General features: G+C 45.9%; 1 protein-coding gene across 1 annotated transcript; it reads right to left on the bottom strand.

Annotated features, from left to right (window-relative positions):
* Nucleotides 1–3: 3 nt before the first annotated feature.
* LOC129781706 (dystonin-like) lies at nucleotides 4–24,994 on the bottom strand (the record flags this gene model as incomplete). The annotated part of the gene is made up of 5 exons (XM_055789279.1): nucleotides 18,868–24,994; nucleotides 10,619–10,765; nucleotides 3,036–10,552; nucleotides 2,895–2,906; nucleotides 4–912 (listed from the first exon to the last, which is right to left on the bottom strand). Coding segments are annotated over exons 1-5 (14,342 nt in total), but the record flags the coding sequence as incomplete, so codon positions are not given.
* Between the last annotated feature and the right edge of the window lie 6 nt (nucleotides 24,995–25,000).

Genomic DNA, 25,000 nt, shown 5'->3' on the forward strand with positions numbered 1-25,000 from the left:
ATGGTTTCCAAAACTCGCGAAACGGCCGTCGCCGAGGACAGCTGCTTTTCCGCTTGAGTCAGCCATTCCACGAACGCTTGAAGGGCATCGTGGAATTCGGTTGCTTCCTTCAGTGCAATTTCCAGCTTGATCTTCTTATCCGATGCCCTTGATACCACCGCATCCCAGCGTTGTTTCAACGTCCTCAGCGTGTGCTGCAAATTGCTAGCGGACACCTTCATCTGGGTCTGCTTGCGCACGTACTCTTGTCCCTGTGCGATCAGCGTCTCCACTTTTGGTCTGTTCTCTTCTAGCTCGTTATAAACCTCCATGAATCGTTCCAACTGTTCGGACGCTGTCTCGGGCAGTCCACCGACCGGTTTGCTCGCCCCAATAACGGCATCCACATCCCCCAGCCATCCAACAAGATCCTGAATTTCGGCAGTGAAAGCTTGCGCTTCCCGCAACGACTGTTCCAGCTCGTGCTGGCGATCGGCCGCCTTTTGCAGCATACTGCGCCACTGTTTGTTCAATTGTTGCAGTTTATCCTGCGTCGTAGAAGCCTCCAGCGAGCCACGATCGTTCTCGATCAGTTTCCTGCCGGCATCATTCAATGTATCCACCGAGCTTTGATGCGCATGAATATCGTTAGCCAACACCTTAAGCTTTGCCAACTCAACCTCTAGCAGCTGTGGATCACCCGGGATTGGCTTCAGTTCATCCAAATTGGCGTCGGTTTTGTTGATCCAAATCAGCAGCTCGTTCAGCGCGTGCTGGAACTGACCCAAATGCAGCAGGGCATTCTCCAACTGCTTCTGCCGTTCGACCATTCCCCGCAGCAGGCTCTCCCAGCGACGATTGACGGCATTCAGCGGCTCGCGGATTGCGCTGGCCTGCTCGGCCGAAGTGCGCTCGGTCAGCTCGAGGGCTTGCCTGTTGGAAGGAAATAATTGCGTGTTTATGAACTTTGTTTTTCTGGCTCGAAAGACATTTTGAGAATATACTGTTAAAAGAAGCGATACCGAAATAGTATTATGTAAGAGAACCATTTCCATCCTCGATTTTTAGATTAATTTTTAGCAATTTTAAATTTTGTAGATCTCATTCGACTACCATCTATGAGATTCCAATCATCGAACAAATGAATATTATGTGTACAAGTACAACTTAACAGGGCATTCGTTTGAAACATTAAAGCTTGCTGCTGCCTTATTCCAAGTATGCTCCATCGGAAGGTACAACGGGCATCACGGGCATCGGCACCGAAAGTTGTTTACAGCTGAAAGTTTTAAGCGGAACTCAGCCATCACTAAGTAGTTGTCGGAATGGATGTTAAGACCTCGATAGGTTCTGATGTCAGTTGCGTTCAAAGAGTGCCGACCATCTAGCAGAATATGGTTCGATTTGGTGATCTCCAAGTGTATCGGTGGAGGAATTTGTGTTGGAAGAAGTTAATATATACATTCATATTTTAAAATATGACAAAATTTATGAGTCTTCATTAGTCAACAGGTGTGGGCAATTACACAATTACCAATTTAAACTCCCCCCTCTCTATCAATATGAGGCCATCAATGTTCCCACGTTGTCGTGGTTGCCGCTTTGTAGCGTGTACCGTGTCGAACACATTTTATGGGGGGGCAAACAAATAAAGATTTCTACAGCTATGAGGCTGGAAACGAGAAATTGATGGGCTATGAGCCAAAATTATAGAAGTTTCTTCGAGATTGGAAACGTAAAATTCAATGGCTAGGGAACCGAAACAAGAGAAGTTTCTGCAGATAATAAGCTGGAGACATAAAGTTCAATGGATTGGGGAGTCTAAATAATGAAAGTTTCTGCAGCTAGGGAACTGGAAACATGAAATTGAAAAGCTAGGAAGCCAAAACAAGAAATGTTTCTACAGATAGGAACTGGAGACATACAATTCAATGGTTAGGGGGCTAACTTAACAAAAGTTACTGCAGGAGGTGATCTGGCGTAATGGTAACATCCTCTCACGCTAAAGATGATCACGAGTTCAATTTTCCCTTCTGACATTCTTCCGAAATGGAAATTAAATGACGAATCAGCCAGAATTGTTGAAAGTCACTATAATACAGAGAGAAAAAAAAATGTTACTGCAGCTAGGGAGCTGAAAACGTTAAATGGGACCAAAATAATTAAAAAAGATCTGCAGCTAGGGGGCTGAAATAAAATGGCTAGTAGGCCAAAGTGACAAAAGTTACTGTAATTGAAAACGCAAGGTAAAATTTTGGTTGAGCGGCATCTCGGGCAATAAACTGGGAAGCTTTCGATCTAATCAGAATTAGATTCTTATTGTTAACGCAAGATTTCAGATTATGTGTGTAGTGGAAAATCTGAGCTGTGTGGCGAACCATTTTGACAAGGTTGATAAGCATATCACTGCCAACTATGAAGAGATCAGACAGAGTCGAGACCCGGGCAGACGAATGGATACCGAAGGAAGTGGAAATTAAAATTTGGTTTGCAAGCAACAGTGATTGAGGTGACTTGATGTTTAAAATTTTCAGAAAAACGAAGTTCCTTGGATTACTAGAGAACTAGACGTCAGATGATCAATAATTTTGCCATGTTCTGTTTGACGGCCATATGTCATCCTACGATCTTATGTAGTCTATGCATCATTGGTATTTTTCAAGTTATTCGAGATGGAAATGCTCTCGTAAGCGAAAGTTCTAGATTTCATCAATTGTAGTGGAAACAATGAAAACAAAAAACAAATTAACAGAAATGCACAATTTGACGCTGAATACCACTCAAAATTTGCGACTGATGATTTTTCGAATCTAGCACCAAACAAATGAACTATCATTTTGAGCAGTTTTCAGACGGAAAGATAAAGACTTCTCCAATCACAAAAGCTACAACAACCATATCTGTGTGTTTCTTGCCTGTTCAATGCTCTGTTCCGCGCATATGTCATATATAAAAAGTAGCATGGAAAGGGAATAAAAACAGTTATTTCTATCATCTACTCCAGGTACCCTATATACACAAAAAAAACTACCAAACGCGCTTCGCACGCAGCTCACCTGTTCAACGCCTCAACCTCTACCATGTGGGGATCGACGTCATCCTTGAAGTGCTTCAGCTGTTCGATTTGCTTCTTGACCGCTTCGATATCGGAACCGAGCGGACCCAGCTTCTGGAAGCGTTCCTCGGCCTTCGACAGGAAATTGAGCAGATTCTGGAGCGTCTCGTGGAACTCCATGGCCTTCTCCATCGCGTCGATGAGATTCTCCTCGCGTTTGGCATACAGCGCGGTGATGTTGTCCCAGGCGTGATCCAGATCTTCGATGTGTTTCTTCACCTCGGGTTTGTCCGGTTCACCGCAAAGTGACATCAGGTTGCTGCCTGTGCGGCGCACCTGCTCAACTTCCGGCTTGGTCTGGTCAATTTCCTGGCGAATTTCCTGCAGGGCAACCTGTTGTTTTTGGATCGCTTGTGGTTGAGCTGCCGGTGGTTCCTGAGTTTGGAGGGCATCCTGGAGTTCTTTCAGGGTGTCCATTACGGCCTGGTGTTGTTTCCAGAATTTGTCGGCCACGCCGAATGTATCATCCAGCGCGACACCCCGTTTCGATGTCATCTTCTCCAGCTCGTTCCACAGATTGTTCAGCTTGTCTAGTTTTTTCTTGATGTCACGGACCGCAGGGTCGGATTGGTTGGTTGCCTTCGAGATTACGTCGGTGGCCGCCCGCTTCACGGCGGCGAATGCCTCGCTACGTTTGTCGATGTCCTCAACCAGCGCGGCATTCTCCTCTATCTGGTCGCGAATCTTTGGCGGATGGGCGGAGATCGGATCGGCTTGGTTGGCTTGCTCGGCAGTGTTCTGTAGTGCACGCAGCATACCTTCCAGCTTGTCCGAGAATTGACTAGATTCTTGAAGGGCCTGCTCGAGTGCATTTTGACGTTCGCGAAGTTCGGTTCGCAGGGCAGCATAGCGCGCGTTGTCCGATTCAACAATTTCGCTGATCTTCGCGGCGTCATCGTCCGCTACCAGGGCCATCAGTGCTTCACCGGTCTTGTTCAACTTGTCCAGCAAAGGCTTGTGCTCGGCTATAGACTGTGTCAGTCGCTCGTTTTTGTCCTGTTGGATAGCAATCTGATCCGCCCGCAGGGCGGGCATACCAAGCATCGATATTTGGTGTTCCATCTCGTTCAACCAGGTTACCAGCCCACTGTGTGAGTCGGCAAAGTGTTCAGAAAGTGGAAGCGCTTGTTCGAGTATTGCTAATCGGTTGGAGCACAGACCGGCGACCGTTTCGACAACCTCCTTCAAATCTTCCAGTTTCTCCCGCAATGCGATGGTGTTCTCGTTCGGTTGTGATTCTCGGAGGACCTTCTTCGCCGCGGAGGTAACATCTCGGACACGACCCTTCTGGCTTGAGATATCATCGTTTATCGAACGGTGTTCCTGCAACTGAGCCCGCACAAGTTTGGGTGTCATTGCCGGCAGGTCGGCATCACGGAGTGTTGCATCCATATCGCGGAACCACTCGAGCAGTTCATCGATATCGGCGGTGACTTCATTGGAGCGTTGCTTGCTAAGATGCAAACGCTCCGCCTTCCTCTGGATCTGCTCGACGATCGCTTCGAAGCGGCGATTATCGCGCGTGACGATTCCTTCGATTGTGGATGCTCCTTCTCCGGGTGAAATTTGACACAGCTGAGGACCAACGGAATTGACAGCCTCCAGAACTGGTCTCATTCCGGCCAAATCAGCTTCCAACCGGACGATATCGATCTCGTTGGAGTCCCCGGTAGCCAGCGTGGATTCGGCAGCTTGCATCCAGTCCACCAATCGCACATGGGATTGATGGAATTGTTGCACCAGTGGCAGTGTATCTTGAGCATGTTTCAACAGATCACCTCCCTTGGTTGCTAGCTCACCATATCGACGCTGAAGCGAATCAAGTTTATCCTTCAGCTGAAGGGCTTCGTCAGACGAAATGTGCTTCATCAGCTCGGATCCAGCCTCAACGGTTGATTCTACGTTCGGTGAGCGACTTGCAATGTCTTCATTCAACTCTACCAAAACATCCATTTGTTCGAGTAGTTTTTCGGTATGCACCGGAACCACACGGAATCGCTGCAGACGGTTTTCCATATTCTCCATCCATGAGACCAAATCTTGATAGGTCAAAACCAAGTGGCGAAGTCCTTGGCGAGATTCGTTCAGTACATGACCAATGTTTTCGCTCGCTTGAACCACATCCGTATACCGATCGGTAATGTTCTTAACCTTCTCACTGAGCACCACACCTTCATCATCGCCAACCAACTCCATCAGTTGACCAGCAATATCGGCCAGCTCACTGAAGTCGGGTTGCTTGGACAGAATCTCATCATGTAAACGCTCATGCTCAACGATACGCTGCTGAATCTTCTCCTCGTCAGTTGGCACCAGTTCCATTGACTTCACAGCGCGCTCGGCACCATCCAACCACTTTGTGAGTGGGACCAACTGATCCTGGAATTGTTTAGCCACATGCATAGCCTGCTCCAAATCCAGAGTACGAGTTTGGGCAGCGTCGGTCAACGCATCGAAACGTCCCATCAGTTCCTTGAGTTGACGTTCGATGGCAGCCTTTTCCGAAGCATCACAACCCGCAGCAACCTCCTGTCCAAGTTGGAACAGGGACGACATCGAGTTTTGACGGTCCATCAACATCTTAGCCAAGAACTTCTGCTCCTGTAGCTGTGCCTTAACCACCTTGTAGTCAGCACTTGGCGGCTTCTGGTTCGCAACCATCTCTTCGGTATCCTTGAGCCACTTGGACAACCCATCGAGGGCTTCCTGGAATTTACCCGACTGCAGCAGACCAACATCCAACCGACGATCACGTTCGTTCATCTTCTCCTTGAGATCGTTCCACCGGTCGTTGATTTTCTCCAGATCTTTCTCCAGGACACCCGTTGGTACGCCTCCCTGGGCCGACCGGATCAGGTCCTGCCCGTTGCGATTAATTTCGGCAATGTTTTGCACCAGCGGTTCCACATGGCGTTGCTTGAAGCGTCGGAAGTCCTCCTGTTGGTTGCGGATCTGCTCCAACTCCGAGCTGACCGGCTTCAACTTCTTCACCTGGTCTGCCACCTCGGTTAGATCATCCAGCGTGGTTTGGTGGAGATCGTAGAAGCTTCTTAGTGACTTAAGCGCCTTTTGGAGTGCATCTTCGTGATCGCGGGCCCGGTTCTCAAGCTTGGCCAACTGCTTCCTGAGCGAACTGATTTTATCCCTCGTGGTGGCCGTATCCGGTGCGAAACCGGAATCCACCAGCTGTTCCCCGGCCCGTTCAACTTCGGCCACATGATCTGCGGTACGATCGATTTTACCCAGAATTGCGGCTACGTCATCCAGCTGATTCATCACGGTTTTGATTTCCCGAGCCGGGGGTGACAGAGAGTCAACTTGATTCTCCAATTCGTTCAGATCTACCCCCAGTGCCTTGACGGCATCGTTGAACTGTGAAACCGCAGTGGCAGCCGATTGCAGCTCCCCACAGCGATCATCCAGCCGCGCGTGAAGATCTTCAATACGATCGGCAATACCATCTACGTCGTTCTTCAGATGATCGGCATCTCCTCCAGCGGCACGTACTTCCACGGCGATATCGCCGGCAAGCTTACGGATACTCTGGAGTGGTTTTCTGAGTGCCGCAGCATCTTCCTTGATGGTCTTCACCCGATCCAGCAGCTTGGGATCCTTGGAGGCACCTCCCAGCGCATCATGTGCGGCCAACCGATCCTCGCATCGTCCGACGGCATGCTCCAGATCGCGCAGCTCGTCGTTGAAGTCTCCCAACCGCTTGGCACAGGTTTCCAGGGCTTGAGCGCGTGCTAGAAGCTCATTGTTCAGACGCTCCCAGCGATCCTTCATATCCTGAAGTTCCGCTTTGATGGGGTCCTTGTCAACATCACACGCTGCAATGAACGATTCTCCCAGTCCGCGAGCGCTCTCGTATTCGCCTGATTTCTTCCACACATCCGATCGGAGGGTCTGTAGCTCCTTCAGCTGCTGATTGAGCTGGGATTTCTTCAGGATGCCCGGTTTGAAGGAAGCCAGCTTCTCCTCGGCTCCCCGCAGCCACGTCAAGAAAATTTCCGACGCGGCCGAATGTTTCTTGCAATGTTCCATACATGTTTGAAGCCGAGAGTGACGATCGACGGCAGCTCCCCTCAGACGTTCCCACTGCTGGGAGATCTTCTCCAAGTCACGCTGTACGGTACGATCTGGGGTTTGTCCTGGTTTCTCCTGCAGCTCACGACCCTTGTTCAGTAGCATGATAATTTCGTGTTCACGACCCATAACTTCCCGATACACTGGTTCGTGAGTGTCGATTTGGTGCTGCAGAGTTGGACGATGTGCAGACACCAACAAGCGTTCCGTGAGGTTACCCAGCTCTCCCGACAGCCACCCGAGCGTCCGAGCGCAGGTCTCGGCAAATTGGCGCCCATCGCGCAGAGCTGCATCAGTTTCCGCCTTTCGGTGGTCCAATTTCTTCTGCAGGTTCTGATACTGTTTACCCACGGCAGCTACACGTGCGTTCACGTCGGCTCTCGAAGCTGGGTCGCTTAGCACACGACACAGTGCTTCGGCAGCTGCCTCCGAGTCGGCCAATAGTGGACGTTGGCCCTCAAGTTGGCGCTCGAGGTTCTCGATTTTGCGTAGAGTTTCCTGGTGGTCCCGATCGATGGGAAGAGCATCCAGGTTATCGCTTATGGTGTGAAGTGCCTCCCGCAGGCGGTTGAGACCAGCATCGAATTCCTTGGAAGTATCAGCGGCGGCACCCAAACTTTGGGCTCGTTCATCCAGTCGGCTAACCAGATCATCCCATTTCTTCTGAACGTTCTTCAACTTCGACGAAACGGCCTGACCTTCCGGTGATGATTCGCGTAGGTACTCAAGCACGGAGGTACCGACCTCCTGCAGATGATTAAGCTGTGGCTGTTGACCCCTGAATTCCTCACGAAGCACCTGTACCTGTTGAACTTGGCTCTGAACCATACGTGGATCGGAAGAAATTGGTCCGAGAACGGTCAACATACGTTCCTTCGCTCCCAACCAACTGTTCAAGTTATCATGAGTATCCAAGAAGTCCCGCAACTGCTCGGAGAAATTGATGCGATCCTTGCAGAGATCGTGCAAATTCTTCCAGCGATCAGCGACCCCATCCAGGTCGAATCGCAACCGATCGGCTCCTTGAACATCAGGTTTACGCTTCAGTAGATCCTTCACTTGAGCCTTAGTAGAATCAAGCAGACTCTGCTTCTCGTACATCTCCTCCAAGATCTTACGCGCTTGCTTGTTACAGCGCTCGGCCTCATCCTTCGTGCTGATCACCTCCTTGGGTACCTGACGTTGGATCTTGTCCAGGAAGTTCGCTAACGTTTTAAGGCTTTCCTGATGTTTACGGACCTCATCCCTCACGGAATCCAGCTCATTCTGGCGATCGTTCAGACGGGCCCCAACCAGGCTGTAGCGATTGTTAATTTCCGTCAGTTGCTGCTGGATCGGTGTCAGATCGGTTAGCTGGAAGCCATCTTGCGACGACCGCCGGCTACCGAATCCGCTCGATCCACCCGGAGACAGTGGCGAAACGGTGGGGCTCTGTCCCACCAGAAGCCCCTTGGTTGGGCTGGGTGAGCGTGTTTCGCCCGAAAGTCGGCGCATTGGACTTACCGTTGATCGCTTGATGGGGCTGTAGACCGAGCGTTTGCGCGTTGGACTGTCGGGTCGAATCAGTGCGTCGTATTGGGCACCGAGATCGTTGACTTTATCCACGGTGACGCCATAGTCTCGGTGTTCCTTGATCAGAGGTTTGACTTCCTCGATCTGAAGCTTGATCGTATCGATATCGACCGCAACCGGCATCAGGTTGTTGGTTCTGGTTTCTATGCTTGACAACCAGACGAGTACTTGATCTTTCAGATCTTCGTAGGCGTTCAATTGTTCGGCCTTTTGTTTGGAGAGCTTGAGTTTGTCCTCCAGAGTGACATCCAAGTTCTTCCAAGCGCTTTCCAAAGCCTTAACCCGGTCTCTTACCACGCTGGTGTCTGTGACATCGCGTTTAGCGAGCAGATCTTTGCCCAGCCTCACACAGTTTTCAAAGAGCGAACGAAGATGTTCCTTATTTCTGGTAAGCTCGATCATACGTTGAGTCAAAGTTTCCGCTGGCAGCGTTGCCAATTCCCGGCCATCAAGCGCCTCCTGTAGACCGGAAAGCTCGTGTTCCAAGTTGACGGCATCATCGTTGAATCGCTGTAACTGAGCCAACGTATCCTCGAGGAATTCGCCACGCTTCAGTGCCTTGTCGAGAAGTTTCTCGAATCTAGCGGTAACGTCGCTCAAATTGGTTTCGATTCTCTTCGCTAGACGGGCATTTGACGCGGTGGCCATGAGCTCCTGGGCTGAAAGGGTGACACTTTCCAAGCTAGTGCGGTGTGACTCCAGGTCGTTCAGGAGTCCACGATGTTCACGAACTTGTTCATTCAGGCGCTCTTTTATCAGCGACGCTGGACGGTTCTGTAGCTTGAACTTGTCCTCCGACTGGTTGATCCATCCGGATAGGCCATCCAAGGCATCCTGAACGCCCTGGGATTGTACTAGGGCTGTATCCAGCAGTTTCGAGCGGTCTCCCAAGGCTTCCAGCATTTGGTTGTACTTGTCCTTCACGTCTTCAACAGGAATCTCGAGGGAAGATACTTCGGACGGACTAAGACGTCCGGCCAGTGATTTGAGAAGAGCATCCAGCGAATTCTGCAGGTTGTCGATAAGTCGTCCCTGTGACAGGAACTCGCTTTGGAGAGTTTTCGTTTGGTTCATTTGATCCTGAACCGACTGAGGATCGGCAGCAATCGGGTCGGCTAGTGCAGCAGAGACCCGTGGTTGGGCATCTCTCAACCAGCTGCGAACTTTCTCCATTGCTTCTTGGTACTCACGCTGGCGACCTCCGAGGCCGGCAAGGCGATCCAACAAACCGTTGGCGCGATTCAGCAGATCACGATACTGTGCTGTAACTAGTGAAACCTCCTGTCGGATAGGGCTGTCAGAACTGGAGACCTGCTCGATGTGGGGTAGACGTTCGGGTAGCGTCGTACGGAAGTCATTCAACACCGCTAGGTAGTCCTTGCTTTCGTCGACGAACTTCTGGGCCGACATTGTGATGAAACGCAGATCAGCCTGATGTGCGATAACATCTCCGTGGAATTCCTTAACCGATTCCGACTGGGACGAAAGACGATTCAAGTCGGACAATGTGCTTTCCTTATCCTCCAGCGTTCGACGGGATGTTTGCAGCCAGCTTGAGAAGGTGTCCAACTCCGACCGGAGTTTACCGAGTTCATCGCGTGCTCCACCCAGCCGACGAAGCAGCTTCCCGGTACGATCCTGAGCTTTGTCGACACGGGATCGCAACTCACGACCGGAGCTCTCCAACGCGGCAACCTCGGGAGCACTGAGTACATCCCCGCCGGTAAGTACCAACTGGCGCACCTGCTCCAAACAGGATGCTACCGGGCGAGACTGGGCGTCGATGTCGTCCTTAATTTGCTGTGAAGAAGATCAAGTATTGGAGGTAAATGATATGCCCGATGAACCACGACAAAGCGTTGATACCTTAAGTGAATTGATTTGATTTCTCAAGTCATCCACGCGCTCCTTCGGACCCCCAATGGAAGCGATATCCTGTTCGACCTTCGTGATCCACTCCAGCAGTTTGGAAAGATGATCCTCACACAAGGCGAACTTTTCGACCACCGCTTGCTGTGGGGAGAACATAAAAACAGAACAAAGATGGAGGGTAGGACCGTATTAGCGTCAACCGTGTTTGAACAGTGATTCATATACAGATAAACAGAAGCGGTAAACGTATTTTACAGTCTCATTGCTGTTTTTGAGAATGATACATGAAATAATGATGATGACATGTAAATAGTGTACAAAAATGCTAGAAAACGAAAATGAACAAACAAAACAAACTCCGGAAACAGGAAGCCCATAATAAAACTATATGCTGAAAAGAAATAGGTATGAAGGAGATAAAAACCAACAAAAACAATCGAAATACAAACCAGAGTTGCTTTACAAAACGATAACAGTATGGAAATAAAAGAAATACAAAAAAACACGCAAGATTTTCCTTTACAGATGACAGCACACCAGCAAACAAATATAGGGATAGGATCATAGTAGAACGCACACGCACACAAGGATAAAAGGCATACACTATAGAGGTGGAGGGTTGACTAAAGGTTACGCATCCACGGGCCACACGCGGTCAGTGCTGGGTGTGGCCGTAGATTTCCGAGAGTGTATCCAAAACGCTGGACACTGGACACGGTCTGCGCTTTTTTGTGTGTTTTTCAAACATATACAGAGCGAGTGAGAGAATGCATTCACCAGAAGCTGCTGCACAATATAACACGTACACGTACACAAACAACATTCAAGACACAAACCATTTTGGCGCACACACAGTCACAGTCTCTTGTTTTATTGGGTGATTGATTACGTTACTAGGTTTGTTTGTGTTAGTGTGTCGGTGTGTTTCTCGTTCGACAGTTTCTTCCTATGTTAACAAGGGGTTAGAAACATGCACATAACCGGTTACATTGTTTTAACAACATTAATCCAAAAAAAATTAGGCATTACTATGAGAACAATATATACAAAAACAATCCTGGAAATCGAAAAAAAACTGGAATTAGGAAAACACATGGTTTTTTTTCGAGGAGCTACAATCGCTACGAAAAAATATACAACCTCGAATGGTTAGGTAGCGCCTCATTTGGAAGTGTGTAGTACTAGAAATACATGCAAAAACATTCACACGCATAGTTGCTATCTTAGACCTAGTAGTTGTGTCACACACATATTTTGAAATGGAAGGAAAAAGTATTTGTCGAATGTTTTGGCTTTGCTTGATCTTCCGGTGACGACGATCGTTAGTGGAACGAAAAATGTAATGCACTTACAATTTACCACCATCTTACGATGGTGCGTTTTTGTTTGTTTAGTATTGCTGTTTTGTTGCGATTTTCACTCATAGTTAGATTTGACAGTTCCGCGTTTGGATACACGGAAAATGAATATGGTGCGCTCGCACACACGCACACATGTATTGCATGTGTGATCGTAAACATGCTTCATCGAGGCTGTAATGGTGGTGGTGGTTTTCATTGTGATGTGTTGGTGTTCTTTGTTTGTTTGTTTCATGTAGTGGTAGGATGTCGTGGAGTATAGGCGCCCGATTGACAGAAGTTTTTGTTTGGTTGGTTATTGTTTACTAACTTTGAACTGACAGAAGGTTTTAATACGCTGCGCGATGAACAATCTTTCTTTCAGTCTTTGTTCAAGTGATTTAATTGTTTGCTTTGTGTGGTTTGTGTGCGTGCAAATGCGAGAAATATGTGATAGTGTGCTCAAAGTGAGAGAGAGGTTTGTGTGTACAGTGTGAGTGTGAATGTGTGTCGAAACTGACGATAATTATTGAATGCAGTACAAAGCGGATGGACGGCCATGGATCGGAAAGTATTCTCCGTTTGTTCTACTACAAAGACTCAACACACATGCAATTCATATCTGTAACACGAATTGAAATGAAAATTTAAAAAAGCAGAATATAATGTTTGCGCATTAATCCATCTGACCAAATGAAGATTTAACATAAATAAGCGAAGTAATTGAGTATTAACGAAACAATACGACATGGATTTTGGGAATGGAACGGATAGTCGAACATGCAATGAACATTATGTTATGGATAGCTAATACATTCGGGGTCATAGCGGTGTAATAGTTATTCCAGTTTAGATCAGACTCATTAGAACGATTTTATTAATCGTGAGGGTAGCTACTTGTCGTGTCTCATGTCTTAGATTATCGTTATGGAGAGAAATAGAAAGAATAGTTTGTGGATAAATATTATTTTTGGTGAAAGTGAATTGGTTTGTGAGGTTTGCTTCATAATTTGATGAATATATAGATATTTACAACTTTGTATGCGCTATACGATAATGAATAATGATAATTATACAAATATTCAGTTTGATTTTGGAAGAAAGATCACACGTGGAGTACATTGGAATTATTTACACCATGCTATGTTTTGTAAGTTTGACAACAATTTACAAGAATAATTTTCAGATGTGAAACATATATACAATTTCAGAATGATGATGCAATTCTGTTTCTTTGGATAGGTATTAAGTGATTGAACGCCTTTTGATGACTATTAGGACTTTAGCTCAATTTCTGTCCACAAATGTAAACAGATTCAGCAGTCATTACTAACGCATTCGATACATAAGCCAGCATAAACAATTATTTGCGTAAACTTTTTCTTTGCTCTGCGAAAAATGAAAAACAAGAAAGTATATTAAGTAAATTTTGACATGTGCGTGGAGCTACCTCGAATAAAGAAAAGTATAGCAAAAGTTCAACGATTATTTGAAAAGATTATACTGATGAGGCTCCATTGCATACAACATGTAGAGAGTGGTATAAACGATTCAATAGCATTGAGTTTAATATCTATATCACGAGAAGGAGTTAAAAGGAAGTGAAATTGGCTGCACTTAATAGTCTGAAAAAGCCTTTCACAACCTTCACAACAATCACGCAGCTCGAATGGAATTTTTTTAATAAAAAAAAAATGCGAATCACTTTGTTGCTTATTGATCCAAAAACCTCTTCCCATAGCTGAAAAATTGCTTTGAAAGCAAACTATTGAAATAACAAACATCTGAAAATATTGGTGAAATCACAAAAATCTTTAAATATGTTGTCATGTTGCCGTGAAAGTACTATAAGAATTGTACTCGCCCTGGCTAACCTTAGTTTTTCCGCCTCAGAGTATGCGCAAAGTAAGCAGAGTGCAGAGCTTGCACTAACGGGCAGAATAAAGCAGAAGAGTATATATAAGACGTACCGCGTCGGGTTTCATACCGTTATCTGGATATGGGTTTTATATGGTTGAATCACACTTACGAAATGTTTATTTTATAATGAGAGAACAAACATGTAATCAACTCGGACTGCACTATGTCTAGCACGAGAAGAATCTTCGCAATGCACACTGAGTGCGCTACGTACATTGGAAATAAGGACACAAATCTCGTGTATTTTCGCGCGAGATCAAGAATGAATCATGAACAAAACCAGGGTTACCCATCCGTATGCTTCATGGGCACCAAAACTTTCGATTAACCCTTTCCCGTACAACATCGAGTCTCACTCGTGGGTACTTGAATAACATAGGGCGCTAGAACGTTCAGCAGGCTAGTAAAATCAATTGATGTGTGACGTATTGAATAATACGGGAAGGGGTTAAAGAATTATTTTTATGAAATCGATGCATTTTAACATAATATCCGAAGTAAGTGAATTGATTCTTATAGTTTTTTTTTTGACGGAAGAGATCTTCTGCGAATTTAGGAACGTGTTTGGATTTATTGGTTTAATGATGATGATGTTTTAAATTTCTCAGGTTCAGTCTTTCTCAGTTTGTTTTTCTATCCTCAAAGTTCAATTTTGGAAAAACAATCAGTCTTGAAAAAGGCCATTTGAAAGTCTCGATGCCGCTGCAATTTGGTCGCTAGCAGAATGACTGACAAATCGACTTATGATGACTTTTTTTCTCCGATAGATCAATTAATTTTCGTGAATTGGAGCATCGTTTCCGGGTTAAAAGTGGTATCAAAGTACAGGACATATCATACTTTCTACCGGATGTGAAGAAGATATTTTTCGGTGAGAGCTGCGTTCTTCGATGAAAAACTGAAGATCAAAAAGAGATACTGGAAAACAATTACGATATAGTTACGATACCATAACGCGAAACCATAATTAACTGGTTTCACTGCTCTATCGGTACTTGGCGGAAGCCGCTGGTACGGCACGATTCGAAGCATGAGGATTCGCGTGATTACAAGGAGGCTACAACGAGAGAAAACCCTGAGGAGTGGAAAGCTGCTATGAACGACGTTACATGACAACAACACTTGGGAACTTGTGATTTTACCGCCGAGACCAGGCAAAAGTAACCAGTAACCGGCGTTAGCAGGTATCAATTACCTGGCGGTTGGTACTACATGGGCTGAAAAGTCCCTGGATTTATCAACAGAAGGCGCCACTAAAAATGAACAAGATTAATTTCGAGAGGTTCACCTGTCACTAGCTTATGTGTTGAGTTTAAGGACATTTCGTTTAGTGGTTCCCAAACTACAGTTGTTTAAGCATTCGTATAGAAAATGGAGAAATAGGAATAACTTATTTTGATCAAATATTGTTTTTTGTTGGGAAAAATTCCTAAACTCAATGCAATGGTTGACGAAATGTTATTCCACTACTGCTCCTTCTAGAACAATAGTTTATCGGTTGTGTAGTGAATTTAAAATTGGCCGTACCTCGCTCCTCGGTCTGGAAGGCCAAAAGAGCCTACGAATCCAGAAATCGTAAAACAAGTGCATCGACTCGTTTCGAACGATCGTGAAGTTACGCGAATTAGCTGAGGCCATAGGCATTTCAAAAGAACGAGTGGGATACATTTTGCACGACATTTTGGACATGAAAAAGCTATCCGCGCGATGGGTGCCGCGTTTGCTGACCGTCGATCAAAAACAGCGGCGTGTTGATGATTTAACAATCGGTTTGGCGTTGTTGAAACGCAATCGAGTGTACTTCTTTCGCCGTTTTGTGACAATGGATGAAACGTAGATTCATTTCAACAATCCTGAGTCCAATAGGCAGTCTGCAGAGTGGCACTTCGAAGATTTAGATGCTTCGTACTACAGAAAGGGAATCGAAATGTTGGAAGCTCGTTACATCAAGTGTATTGGCCTCGAAATAAACTACGTTGAGGAATAAATACAACTTCGCCAAAATACGATTGTTTTTATTAAAAATCTCGAGACTTTTCAGCCCATGTAGTAGTTTCAGGGTTATCAGATCCGAAAAAGATTTCGGATTGATCCAGGAATCAGATGACTGCTAGATTCGGAATAAAGAATGTCACGGGAATCGCGCAATATGATAGACTACTGACTAACGAAAAGAATCCGAGACTCGTTGGCGGTCTGTTCCATCTATCCATCTACCAAGCAATATCGCAATTAAAATATGAATTTTTAGTGATGTGTATTTCTCCAGATAGGAGTGATATTATTTCACACGTAAAGTGATTTGTTGCCAGAAAGTCTGATACGAATCTCAAAACAGAGATCTCACGTGCTTTAATTGTTACTTTGCTAGGGATGAAATGTGCTTAATAGATTCCGTCGATGGAATTATACTATCCAAGAGGTACATTCATATTAGCACATATATTAGGACTATGACCCTAATCACTCCGTAGAAATCATCCAATAAGCACGCACTATAATTTGTTAGAAGACCTGTAATTCATAATCGTCTAGTATGATTCCAATATAAAACATGTGCGGTATCCTTATCGCCCAAAGTTGAAGAAACGGTTCAGGAAGAGCACTGTTTGACAGCTAGACCTATTTGAATGATTACTAAACAACCACAAAAACCTATCGATAGTTCTAGAGGTACATCGTATGTACATTGCATTCCAATACTGGGTTCACCGGCAAGTTTGAATACTTTTTCTATCTTCTTTTACACTATAAAGTATTCAAACTGTTAAGTTCATTTGTTTTCAATACATTTTGGTTGTAAAGCAGAAAAAGGAAGAAAGGAAAAATTAATATTTATTTCATGAAAGTATGTGCTTCACAATTTCAAACTGGAAGGCTAAATTTATGCCTTCTGCTGGGTCTTGTTCATGAATTGAGAAAGCAACGATAGGTCAGACAACATCAATGAAGCTGATGTGTCAGCTTATATGGAACCGCATAATTCCGTCATTGTCACTCAATCGAGGAGTATTCACATCGGAATTCTAAATTTGAAACACAGCCATATTGCTTCCTTCATTCACGGTTCCTTTTGTGTATCTTTTGTAGTCATGTGTTTAGGGATTTGAAAAGTGGAGAATCGCAACGGAATATCCCCGGGAAAGTAAGGTATAAGCGAAGCAGGAATTGGCTTGAAGTACAAGACGTTTGATAAGAACAGCGATGGATCGCTCCGGTAGAGGCAGGTAACACAAAACTGATACAAGAATGGATACCGAAATCATGTGGGAAGTGAAGAAAAATCATCGTCATATCAATCAGTAATATACAGACAACCGTGAAACATGGGGGAGGCAAAAATTTGAACCCGTGGGCCAGTCTTAAAGTCCGTCTCGATAAAATCGGAATTACAAACAAGTAGAACTCCATTAAGGCCTTTGATAGAGTCTTGGAAGATCTTGACCCGCAGGACCAAAAAGAGATAATCTAGAAGCAATGTTGGATTGAATGTCTTTCGTATAGAAATTTTAAAAGTGGAAATAGTGTGTGTGGAAGCAGTCATCTTAATAGCCCTCTCGCTCCAGTGGGTATGAAAATGAATCGGCTGTCTCTGTGTGCACTGTACTAGACAGCTACCCACAACTAAACGTTCGATACTCATCCCGAAGCGTAAACACTGATTTTACGATTACTGTCTGCTCGTGACAGCCTTCTTGCGACAGCCTTCTCAAGACAGCTGACTCGGGTAAACCGAAGATATTCATCGCTCCGATTTTACAGCGACAGGATTGTCGAAATAACAGGCTCTAGAAAAAAAAAGGAGAATGAACAGTCCCTTCAGCTCGTTACGTTAAGGGCATGATAAATGAACTAAATTCGACGAAGTACCGACTGTTCAAATACAGTATGACTTCATGCATTCGTGCTCTGTCGCCAATTGGCGTCGGGGAGTGTGTCGAAGGTATGGGTGTGCGTACTAGTTGCGTGCACACATAGACAGCCCATTCATTTTCATACCGACTGTAGCGAGAAGGCTGTACTATTGGGATGCCTTGACACATCGATTAAAGACCGACTTCAGATTGGTGTGGATTGTTCTTCGAAATAAAAAAAAATATGATGATGGGATCTTTTTTTACCGATGACTGTAGTTCGCTCTGAACAGGAAACAAGCATTAAATTTAATTCAACCATGTCCAGCGCGACTTAGGTGGACATTTGACGGCACGTAGATCCATTGCCGAACTACGGTCGAAAGCTGAGTATATTAATATATTTCAAGAGCGTGGTTTGAACGGATTTTTTTTACGGTTTGATCAATCGACCTGTAATATATTACAATGTAGTCCACGTGTATAATTTATACAATTATGCGCAGGGGTGTGTTAGTTGGTATGGTGAAATCTGAGTGTTATAATCCTACTTTTCGGGTGCAAATAGTGAAGGGTATATGCAAGGCAGCGAAGGCAGAAAGATTCATCAAAAAGCATATCAAATCACTTGAATGTAACTATTACACTACTGATAATGACCGCTCATGTGTGTTTAGCTTGTGTTTCGTATTGCGTTACTCTGGTAGAAGAGATGGATATTATGGCATTACTCATATGAGATCGCGAGATGATAAATGACGGTCGATAAAGGAATCACAGAGAGTGTCGAATTTCCAATACTAAGTTGTTAAATTCCGAAATTTTGCCACAAGCTCTCTGTGATCGGGAGAAGAAGCAGTTCGAGTTCCTTTATTCCATGGAATGATGGTTGTTAACAGATAGAAGTGGACAGGATGACATTCGCTGGGCGCGAAACTCATATTATCTGAGCACGAGGGGGTATACGAGCACGAATTTATCACAGCGAGAACCGGTTAAACGGAAGGTTAAGGTAAAACCAAAAAATTAAGAAACAATCAGGTAAATAGTGTGTGAGGAAACACGAAAATCTGGGGTCACAGTCGCGTTGATTGATTGTTTGTTTGCTGAGGTACGATGCAATAAAACTTACCCTTTGCTCCGCTAGCATAAGATATCCTCGGTCACGCGCTTTCGCGAGATCTACTTTAGCATGTTCACTTTCAATATTGAAATGCCCACCGACCGGATCGATTAAACCGTTACTGATGGCGGTTAGCAACGGTATTATTACACTATTGTTACTAATGTCACGTACCATTGTTGTTGTTGGATCAATCAAACCAGACTGGATGGTTTCATTGAGAGTTTTCTGTTGGTTTGGATGGAACGGGTCCTCGAAGGTGCCACGTTCGCCATTATACAAATGATAGCTAAGAGCCTCCATCAGACAGATGGCTCGCTTCGGGGTAATTAATAAACCGGTATCGACAGCCGTTTGCAGCGACGTAAGCTTGGACGTGTTTGTATCCAGAACATTCGATTTGTCGGCATCGATCAGACCCTTACGGAATGCCTCGGGTAATGAGAGGAATTTTTTCTTGGCACCATCCTTCAGCAGAACCGACTCCGGATCAACGAAGCCCTGCCCGATTGCATCCTTCAGATTTAATACTTCAATCAAGTCGCCTCCATTTGTACCATTACCACTCGCCGAAGATTTATACAAGAATTTACCGGTCGATAGGTCCAGTAGACCGGATTCAACAGCCTGATCGAAGGTCAATGGTTCCTTCACGTACACGATAAGATTTCCGTCGAACACAAAGAATGACTGTTTGGGATCAATGGTGGCTCTACTCTGCTCGGAGATCACATTTTCTTGTAAAGCTAACTTCAAAGGAACGAACAGTCGCGTGGTAGGATGCTTAACTACTGATCTATCAACCGACACTATATCACATCTCAAGGCATCCTTCAAAGACATCTCCTTAGGATATTTACCCGAAGGAGACTCCTGAAGCAAATTATCTATACTTTCCTTCCGCTCCAATATTTTGCCTGTAATAGGTCTCTGAATCGTCACTAACAATCCCTTATTGAACGCTACGTCAAAGTTGTACGCTCTTTCCGTCTTTCTATCTAGAACCTTACCCTTAACCGTATCTATGTCCAGGTCATTGATAGCTACCCTAAGAGGCTTATCTTGCCCAGTGATGGCATCCTTGTATACCGTCGTTTCTGAGTCCAACAGTCCACTGTCAAGTGCTTCTTGAAGCTGAAGATGATCACCGGAAACTGGTTCTACAAAGGTACCAGAATCCGAACGATACAGTTGTAGCTTGATCGCTTTCTCCAACGACAGAAGCTTCTGATTGGTTACGATTAATCCCTTTCTTCTGGCTTCCTGCAAATCAATTTTATTACCCTTCGGAAGCACATATACTCCCTCCTGTTGGTCGATGATGTTTGCCTTAATGGCTTCATCTAGTCGTATAAATTTCCCCGTGACTGTGTTCTTAACAATCGATGATGCCGGGTTTACAATATCTTCCCTACAAGCTTCCTCCAAGGTTATCTTCCGATTGGTAATCGGATGAAGAATCTTCCCACTCTTTTTATCGTAGAAACGCATTGCAAGTGTTTCGTACAAACCGAAACCAGCGCTCTCGATATCCACGATCAAACCCAAAGCCAAGGCTTCACTCAGGGGGATGAAAACTTCACTACCCGGTTCCTTGAAGACACCCTCCCTACGATCGATCAACTTCGCCCGGCACGTCTCGAACAGATTGAGCATAACCTCATCCCTCTCATTGAAGTAGCACGGCAGCCGAGGATTGATAATGAACTTTCTCGTAGCCTCGTGCAAAGTTATCTTACGCCCAGAGGCAGGATCAACGATCTTCCCACACTTCTCATCATAAATATCCTGATGGATGGCTCTCTGCAGACTTATTGGAGCCTTACTATCATACAGCAAGCCGATATCGAAGGCGTGCCGCAGTGTGATCTTCTCGGCACCGTGTTTAACGTTCGAATTTTGACCATTGATCAGGTCGCTCTTTATTGCGTCCACCAGATCGAGATCCCTATAGAACCCGGTGACGGGATCCTTGATCTGAACCGAATTATGATCTATCATTTTATCCGCAATGGCCTGGATGAGGGTCAACTTACGACCAGTTTTCGGATCCATGAATAACCCACTGCTCTCCCGATAGATGCCCTTCAGAAGGGCTTCACTCAAACTGATTGGTTTTCTAACCTCAACAAGCAGTCCCCGGTCAAATGCTTCCCTAAAATCGATCTTGCTTCCCGTGTCGTCCACGACGGTACCCCGTTTCACATCAACCGTGCCATTCTCAACGGCAAGTTCGAACGGTTGAATTTTACCGGCCACATTCACGATCGTAGACTCCGGATCGAGCATTCCACGTCTGATGGCACGCTCGGTGGACATCTTCTCGGGGGTTGTCGTGCTGCTGAATTGACCCGACTTCGGGTCGTACAGTCCTCGGAAAACAGCATCGGACAGACTACACCTTCGCTTCGCCGCAACAATAATACCACGCTCCAGGGCATCCATCATACCCATACTTAGACCGGAGCCCGAATCGATCACAAGACCAGAAACCGGGTCCACTAGCCCTGCTTGTATGGCATCCAAGAGACTTAACACTCCCCTATTCTTGGGATCACGTACGATCAAGTCAGAGGTTGAGATTTCACCATCGGCAATGGCTTTCTTCAAGGTAACAGCAGGTGCACCGTCGATGCGCAGCAATCCACTCGTCGGATCATAAAAACCCCTGAGTAGAGCATCTGCTAGTGAAATTGGTTTCTTATTGCTAAGAATGTAACCCTTCTGGTAGGCACGATCGAGTGTGAGTTCGGGTCTAGTGAGGACCCCTCTCGTATCGTCCAACAGACCACTTTCAATAGCTTCCGCACATTTTACAACCTTATCTTTCTGTTCGTCCCTCACCAGAACACTTTCAATCTCCACCAGGTTCGATTTTATGGCATCCTGCAGGATGTTTTCTTCACCATTTCCGGGGTTCAGAATTTTACCCGAGCCCGGATTATAGAATTCTTTGTTCAACACATCTATCAAACTTTGCGTTACTTGTTTGGTGTCCATCAGGTTCTTCTCCAGGGCGACATCCAACGGTACCAACTCATCTGTCTCGGTATCCTTCAATTTGCCCGATTCCGCGTCTATAAGATTTTTGTCCAGGGCAGTCTGCAGCGGAACCAAAACATTCTCCTTGGTGTCTTTCACGTTGGAAATGTTCGGGTCAACGATGCCTTTGCGAACCGACTGCTGGACGTCCACCATCTCCTCGGTGATCGTGTCTAGAATCAGTCCTGATTCTGGATTGTAGAGACCCTTGCGAACGGCGGCTTCCAACGAAATTGGCTTACGCTTGCCTTCTAGCATATAACCTCGGCTGTAGGCATCGTTCAGATCGATCTCCTCCTGGGTTTCTCTATTCATAATCACCCCCAGCTTGAGGTTGATGATGCGACGTTCAATCGCTACCCGAAGCGGCATTATCTCGCCATTGGTTGGGTCCCTCACCGAGACCGACTCGTTGTCAATAAAGCCTGCACGTAATGCTTCGGCAATCGGCACAACCTGGTTGTTCTGAACCAGCTGTCCGGTTTGCGGGTTGAACTGTCCAGCATCCAAAACCTCCGACAGTGTGGGCGATTGGTCGAGATTTTCGCTCGAGGGTTCCCGCTGGATGATCCAACCGCGCTTGCAGCAATCTACGAACTTTACCTTTTTGCCGGTTTTGTTGTCCAACATGTGTCCAGTGTTCTTGTCGATGAGATGCTTCTTGAGAGCTACTTCTAGAGGTTCGTACTTGTCACGCCCCAAATCTTTGACGTGAACCGTGTTGGGGTCAATCAGTCCTGAGTTGTAGACGAGATCGAGGAAGGACAGTCGCTCACCGGTGTTGGGTACGATGAAGGTTTCCTTGTCGGCATCGTACACTCCCAGCTCGACCAACTTGTGCTTCGTGAGTAACTCGTCGATCACTAAGCCGTCAGGTTCTCCCTCAACGAAGGACACCAGCTTCTGAGAAATGACATCAACAATATCGTAGATTCGAACGTTTCGATTGTTCAGACCTTCCTCGACGGTGTAAGGCATTTCTTTGTCGTCTACCAACACCCGACATACCTTTGGGTCGATTTTACCTTGCGAAACGGCTTCTCCGAGGGGTAGTCGTTCATACGATTCGTCCCTAGGTCGATGTTCCGGTGTGTGCTCCACGAATTCGAATGTAACGTGCTTCTCGGGCGTTTTCAACTTGCGCTCGGTGTCTTCCTGCTGTTCAAGAACAGCTTCGACGCTTTCAACGGCGGTTTCCTTCGGCCTCTGAAGTTCTTTTATGGGGAATCGTTCATGATCCAAAAAGCTGGCGGTGGTAGCTGTGCTGGGGTGATCCTTAGGAACGACCGGAGATAACCCCTCTTCGGGGTGTTCTTTTTTGAGCGCATCTATGACTGCTTTACCGGCGAGAATGGGCGCACCAACAATTGCCATCAAGCCGAGTTTGGCCGCATTAGCAACCTTCTTGCTGGCTTCGTTGACCGCGGAACTCTTGTCGGTTTGAAGGGCTGTAGGGCGCTCAAGGGGTGATTGAGTTTCATGCACTGGAAGATCTTTGCCAAGATTGGTGTTTGCTTGGGAAGTTTCTACAGGTCGAACGAGAACTTCCGATGGTTGGGACTCTTGAGCGTGAATCTTGCCCTCAATATCGCTTTGTTTGGGTGCGCTTTTGACGATCGGAATTCGTTCGTGTTCTAGGAAGGTAGCTGTTGCGTTCAAGACAGCAAGTCCATCATTTGATGAAGGTTTTTCGGCATCCTTACCAACTTTTTCCAATACTTCATCGCTCTTGACTACTACCGGGACATGATCCTCCGCCTCAATCAATTCTATAGTCTCTGGTTCATCAAATTTTGTTATTTTGTCGGAGTCATCCACCGGACTTCCGCTGGTTTCTATCCTTGAATAACCAGACACAATCGTACGTACGCTCGGAGTCTCCGAAACATTTTTGTCGTCTTTGTTCCTTGCTGGTTCTTCATGGATGGAGTCTTCAACAGTGGAGACAATGGTTGCTTCTTTGGTTATTCTAACATGTGTTGAATGGTCAGTGTTTTGATCATTTTTATGGGACTGTTCATGATGTTCTTGCTCCAAAATCACTGTTACTATGCTCACCGAATTTACAGTTCTATCCACGGAATCTTCCGCTGGCGTTGGGTCATCTATAACTGCTTTCGGTTCTGGTTTGCTGTCCGTTTCCATCGCATGGATACCAGAATCATAAGTTGGTTGTTTCGAGCTCTCTTCCTTCTCAGCTATTTCCTGAGAGACAATCGACGTTTCTACAGATTTGAACGGTATCTTGTTTTGTTCATCCACTGAAAGCTGTTTCGAGTGATCCAACGAGTCGTGTTCAAGAATTCCGGTTTGTTCGAGTTGTTGAGGATCGTTCGTGACCTTCAATGGTATGGTCACCTCAGATTCCTTCCTGTCACTTTTAACTTCAACTTGTGACGGTTTTGGTTCTTCGCTCATCCGCACTGGACCGTCAGATAACTTCTCTTGTTCAAGCATTGAAACCGTTGCATCCACAACGTTCGTCGTTCGCTTATCCTTCTGCGAGCTCACATCCGGATGTGTCCGTGGATCCTGCTTCAGACTCTCTATCAGTGCCTTTCCAGCGAGAATGGGTGCGCCTACCACTGCCATTAGACCAAGCTTCGCGGCATCCAACACCTTCTTCCCTGTTTCGTTGGCCGGCTGCGAATGTTTGTCCTTAGATCGATTTGTAGATGGCAATTCCGTGGTCGAAGCATCAGCTGGAGTCTTCGGGGAGTCCATTAAACCAAGTTTCGCGGGATCCAACACCTTCTTCCCGGTTTCGTTGACCGACGACGATGTCAGAGTGCCATCTGTTGGAGTGATCAGATCATCCACGGTAAGCTTGTCCTTACTCGATAGCTCTGTAGATGATAACTCCGTAGTCGAAGAATCAACAGAAGTTTTCGAAGGAGGAGCTTTTTGTTCGTTGGGAGATGAATCGATTGATCTAGGCGTTTTCTCGTCAGCTTGAAGGCTTCCCGGATCTTGCTCCGCCACTGTTCCAACCTTGCCCAGATTTAAAGGTACAATAAGTTCGGCGGGTGGATCTGATCTAGAAAATCTTGGATCAAATATTTCCAAGGCCTTAGCAGTTCCTGGGCTACTTTCTGTTTTT

This window comes from Toxorhynchites rutilus, unplaced genomic scaffold, assembly GCF_029784135.1.
Source record: "Toxorhynchites rutilus septentrionalis strain SRP unplaced genomic scaffold, ASM2978413v1 HiC_scaffold_179, whole genome shotgun sequence".
Classification (NCBI taxonomy): domain Eukaryota; kingdom Metazoa; phylum Arthropoda; class Insecta; order Diptera; family Culicidae; genus Toxorhynchites; species Toxorhynchites rutilus.